At 41.9% G+C, this 5,571-nt stretch overlaps 1 protein-coding gene across 2 annotated transcripts in view; it reads left to right on the top strand.

The window, feature by feature from the left end:
• SLC1A4 (solute carrier family 1 member 4) overlaps positions 1 to 5,571 on the top strand; it is a 26,560-nt gene that overhangs the window by 3,558 nt on the left and 17,431 nt on the right. For both annotated transcript variants that reach the window (XR_004842052.1, XM_009641337.2), the window contains exon 3: positions 4,316 to 4,482. Coding sequence is in view for 1 of the 2 variants with exons in the window: in XM_009641337.2 (XP_009639632.1) it covers positions 4,316 to 4,482 (167 nt within the window). In the remaining variant the exon portion in view is untranslated. The remainder of the gene's footprint in view (positions 1 to 4,315; positions 4,483 to 5,571) is intronic.

Here is a 5,571-nt window from a genome sequence, read left to right as displayed (position 1 = left end):
CAAATAAAAAGAAAGCATCATCTTTGTTTCATTAGCTCAGTTTCAGTACTGGCTTGACCATATTATTTATGGATAGATGAGGGTTAAGTTTGGAAAGGAAGAGTATGATTTTTGGATAATATGTAGTGTAAATATCACAGCAGTAGAGGTTGGGTTCCAGGGAAACAAGATGATATTCCTATCTAATGTTTTCTTTCATCAGGAGAATATTTGATTGAAGAGGAGAAATGTTTTCCTTCTACTTTCCATAAGAATAGTGTATAGCAAAATTTTTCCATTGATTGTATTTTAGACCCCCCATTGGCTAACAGGCTCTGTATTCTCTTGCAGATGATACGAATAGTGGGTCACGTAGATGTCTGCTCAGCCACATCCTTTTTGTTGTTTCACATGCTCCCCTCGTGTTTACCTAGCTTTTATGGCTACATCCTCTCTGTCTCTTTGGCAGCAAGGCTTCCTGGGGCATGGACTATCTCAGTTCTCCATCTGCAGCTGTGGGGGGAGGCTGTGGGGGACTTGGAGTTCCTCTTGTGGCAACAGTAAAAATACACAAACCGGTCTTGCTCCTCTTCTTCACATCACATGGCTACATTTTCTTTTCAGCCACCTACTACTGGGACAGCTCAATGTCAGCAGTTGTTTCCTTGATAAGTGCTTTGTTTCAAGAGCTAAAAAACAATAGAATCTTCAGAGAGATTCAAGGACCAGAAGAGCTACCAGAACACATAATTTCAAGCAAACAGTAATGTGTCCCATAGTTTATCCAGGAACAAAGCTCTCATTAAAGCTGTTTTTGTTTGGTGTCCACAATGCTGCTTGGTTTGGCAGCTCCTTTGGGGTGATGCACTCTTCTGTTAGAGTACAAAAAGGCTGTTCAGCATCTGCCAGTTTCAGAGACTGGGACTGAGAGGATCTTCTGCTGAGGATTTACTTCTGGACTCTTTCCATATTGTGCTGCAAGGAGGTGAAATTCCCTGAATGCTGTAGACTGTCCCCTTGATTTGCAGGGAGCAATTTCTTGCAGTAAGTTACTAATCTGTGCAAATGATGCACCTTCTGCCTACATCTGCAGTGATGGAAGGTGATGGTGAATGTCATGTTTTATAAAGAAACTGGCTCAAGAGGGAGAGCAAGACCTGAAAGGGGTGGCAGGATGATAGTGAATAAAGGGCAGCAGCTAAGAAGTTTTGGTGGCTGTGCACAGAGTCCTCCCTCCGGTCACCAATAATTAAAGGGTCCCCAGACCACAAGAGCTAGGCTTGAAGGACTAGTAAGTGCAAGCACTTGCAGAACAGCTGCAGCAGTGATCACAATGCTGGGAGAAAGGTGGAGAGAAACATCTCCGAGGGTGGAAGAAGTCTGAACTCCATGTATTGTCATACTGGAGAAGTATAGGGGAGTTTGAGGAGAATTGGCCAATTTATGCACAGTAGGCCACTGTGAAGGTTAAGACAAAAGGTGAGAAGCCACCTATGTCCTGGCTGTAGCTAACTGGAGACACTATTATCTCTTGCTCTCCTCTAGCTTCCCAAGAACAAAATTTGGCAAGCCTTTGGCACTCACGGCTCTGAAGAAGGTGGAGTGGCTGACACTTGTAGGGATTGAATGACTTAGAAGAATCCTGGACTTTCTCTAGTCAGTGAAGTGACCTTCCAAATTAAGCACTAGGAGCTCTGGCCCTGGTTCTCCTGTGTGCCTCCCAAGCTCTGTCCTGCTCTGTGACCCTGTGTGCCCTACACAGTTGGTGGGAAGCTGAGCAATCCTCCTGCAGATTCAGTACACTTCTGCCTTGTTCCTGAGACTAGATCTTTGAGAAGCCCAAGCGGTTGCGGGTTGCTGGGCTTCAGGCTCACACTGCTGCATTTAATGAGTTGAGAAGCAAATCTCTGATAGAAGGAGTTTAAAGGGCGGAGATGCTTTGCAAAATATCAGTATAAAGTAGTGTAATGAAATTCCCTCCCAGTAACATCGGGTCAGGATGCTAGGCACTTTCAGCAGCTTGAAACCTGAATTTCTGTTCCATAGCAAAGTTTGATACTTTTTTTTTTTTTTTTCTGAATGAGAACCAAAACAAAAGAGCATTCAATGTTTTTAGGATTTTAAATTTTTTTTTTGTGGAAAAAGTTTGGGCCCATTACGGTAGAATTCTGTTCCAACTTGAACTTTTCATATTACCCTTCTATGAACCCAGTAGAAGATGTTATATTATAAAATAATGTATTGAAAAAAACCCCAAATCAACAAGGTGAAAAGTTGTGTCAAAATACAAAAGTGTTGCATTCACTCCATGTGAATGAAGTGTTTCTTTTCTGGTGTAAAAATGTTCACATTTTGCCCAAGTTGCAATTTCCCAGAGAAAGCTTTGATTTTGATGAAACGACATGGCAGCACTATTTTACTACACATCGACTTTCTTCTTGCTAATAAATTAGTCATAAAATTTGGGACTCATACCTTGTTACTGATAATTGTCACTGAAATGTTGTTAGGTTCTTTTCAGCCTTAAGGTAAACCTTATGTCCTACCCTAGAGTTATGTTTTACCAACAGAAGACTAGAAAAACGTGTTCTTGCCATCTAGACAGACAGTTTATTCAATTAATAAGAGTGTGTCATTTTTTTTTTGTCGAGCTTTTCAAACCACAGAAGATTTTAGGGCTTTCAGGCACACAGAACAGAATATAGACAAAACTATCCAGACAGAAATTATCCAGACAGTTTTGCCACTCTGTGTGGAGGAAATGGTACATTTCTTCAGCCATCTCTGGAGATACACCGTGCCCAGTTCTTAATACCTTGTCCATGTTTTCAGTTCTTTCAATTGGAAGTCAAATAAATGCTGACAGCTTAGCCCTGAACAAGCAACTACCATAAAAACTTGCAGATCCTGTATCTAATTATTCTGTAGCTAGTAAATAAAAAAAGCCAGAACCTTCATTGTTTGTAAGCATTTCTGTTAACAGCAGGTTAGCCTTCATGCTTTTGTGTATAATTTATGTTTTATCCCCTTCCTTGCAGTGCTTTGTTTCCACCTGCCACTAAGAGACAGTCCACTTCAGCAGTATAGTTCCAACAAAAATAGAATCTCAAGCAGGCTGATTTTATCAGATTTAGCAGATCAGTATCCCAAGTTCTTCAGTCAATACTCATTTCAAGCTTTTAGCTCAGAATATATTTTTCTTTCCTAGTGTTGAGTTAGTGTCTACTTAAACTAGCCAGAAGGCCAAAACTTGTACACAAACCTAACCTGTTTTAGAAGCCCTTCCAAATAAAACAACTGTTTTACGTGTTGAACTTGTCCAGCCAAGTTGGGAGGAAAAAAAACCAGTTTGTCAAAACAATTATATTTTCACATAGCCACAAGAACACTTATTCAGTTTGTATGATACTACATTGCCAAAGAAGCTCCAGCTCTCTCTGAGAAACAAACTGTGAAGGACCAGCAGAGCAGACTAGTGAGTAGACTAGTGTTTGTCAATGGGTGGATCCTGGTTTTATCCTCTTATTTTTACCATGCAGCCACATGATTTCTGAGAAGGGGAACAGGTTCTCTCTGTATCTCCCATGGCTGACGTGGACAGATGAATGAGTAGGTTTCCATGACTTGCCACCTCTTTCTGCCCTTCTCCCCCCTTTCTGCTTCATAACATTGGTTGTTTTCTCGTGGTTTTCACCTTGGTATAAATATTGCACTAAAGCGATGGAGCTGGCAGGTTCTGAGAGCAGATTCCCATCAGAAGTGTTAGGAAATAAGAGCATGTTTGGGGCCAGACCGCTGCAAACCTCTTGCAGGTATGATTTGTTTAGGCGGTAGAATATCATAGTGCCAACAGTGAATGATGCTTGGTGGAATAAGCAGAGCTAGGAAGTTAAGAGCACCAGTATCTGCCGTTTATACTTGTGGTCTCTCCCACACTCATCTTTTCTCATGGGGAAACAGGGAGGGAAGCTCCAGCCTTTTAATTGCACATGTGTGATTGGTGCCTGTGCTGTTTCACATCTGCACTGGAGCTTGTCCTGAGTAAACTGGGGAGTTTTCCTGCTCAGGTCACTGAGAGTACATGTATTGTATCAAAGGGCACGAGGGCAGGTACTGGCAGGCCCTTTCCTTCTCCAGTGAATCCATGCCAGCTCATTACTAGGGAGGTTTGTACCTGGATTGCATCCAGATCTTGTTTGGTTTCTTTCAACAAAGTAGGTTCTTCCTTCCCAAAAATAGATTTCAGATCAACTGGGCAGCAACAAAATGAGATGACCCTTTTGGTGTGTTTTGTGTTGGTGTCACATCTAACAAGCTGCCTTTTTTGCTTCTACAGATCCCTATTGGTAGAGAGATTGAAGGGATGAATATCCTGGGACTGGTGCTGTTCGCTCTGGTTTTAGGAGTGGCGCTGAAAAAGCTTGGCCAGGAAGGGGAAGATCTGATTCGCTTCTTTAATTCATTCAATGAGGCAACTATGGTCTTGGTTTCCTGGATTATGTGGTAAGTGTGTGACTGCAGATACATCGGCAGTACAATATTATGCTCAGTTCAGGAATCTCACCATTTATTCATCTCTCCAGCTTCTTCCTACCAGATCCCTCATCACAGCAAAATTGAATGTCATGGTGTCACACGATGGCATCTTTTCTTCTTATTTGTGCCCTGTAATTTGAGCCCTATAGCTTAAGGTATCAGTCTGGAACACATCAGAGGGTTGCTTAAAAATCCTCTCCAGGACTCCTTTTTGATTAATTAGTGGAAAGAAGGCTTTCTATTTCAGAGCAGCGTAAGCCCATGGCTAGCTGCCATAATGTGCCTAATGGCCTTGAATGAATAAAGGAGTTGTGAGCAAGTGAGGAACATGGTCATGTGAAGGCCAGGGATGTTTGTGCTTGCAGTGCACTTGCAAATGCAGCGCATAACTAAAATCATACTTGTAGCTTCATGCCTTGACTTTTCTGTTGGTCGAAAGGTTACTTTATACCGACCTGAAAGATATCCAAGGAGATCAGAAGATAACACAGTCACTGGTATTGGTTTGAGACAAACCCTGTTGAGTGCATGAATACAGGGCTCCATCTGCCCACTTGCATCAAAAGGTGATGGAGAACCTACGTCCCTTTGTATAGAAGGGAGGAACAGTCTCCAGGGCTATGCTCTCCATCCTACTGAAACAGCTGGCTATTGAGTGTTTTGTCATTATTATCAGCAGAGCCTGAGTTTCACAGTGGATCTTTAAATCTCTGTTCCTCTTCTAAGATATCTTTCATTTTCTTGGGTGAAGCAGGAACTGATGTTACTAGCAGAATGATCAACTGTTTGTTTCTTGTTTGTGCTTGCTTCTCCAGAGGTGGTGCTTTATTCCATTTCACATCCCTGAGAGTAGGTATTTCCTAAGGTTGATTGTTTATTTGGTGTCCTGCCTATTAATGAGCAAATCCATTATTTCACTTCTTGGAGTCCAGACATGTTTATGGGGTGAATGTTGCTCTGACCAATCTCACAAAGCTTTTGGCACTAAAAAAAGTCTGTATGTTAGGAACTGGAGCGTACTGAACTTTCTCACTAGGCAAGAAACCAGCATTGGAG

The sequence above is a fragment of the Egretta garzetta genome, unplaced genomic scaffold (assembly GCF_000687185.1).
Source record: "Egretta garzetta isolate BGI_Z169 unplaced genomic scaffold, ASM68718v1 scaffold360, whole genome shotgun sequence".
NCBI lineage: Eukaryota > Metazoa > Chordata > Aves > Pelecaniformes > Ardeidae > Egretta > Egretta garzetta.
The sequence above is the reverse complement of the archived record's forward strand: the minus strand, read 5'-3'. Positions and strand labels throughout refer to the sequence as shown.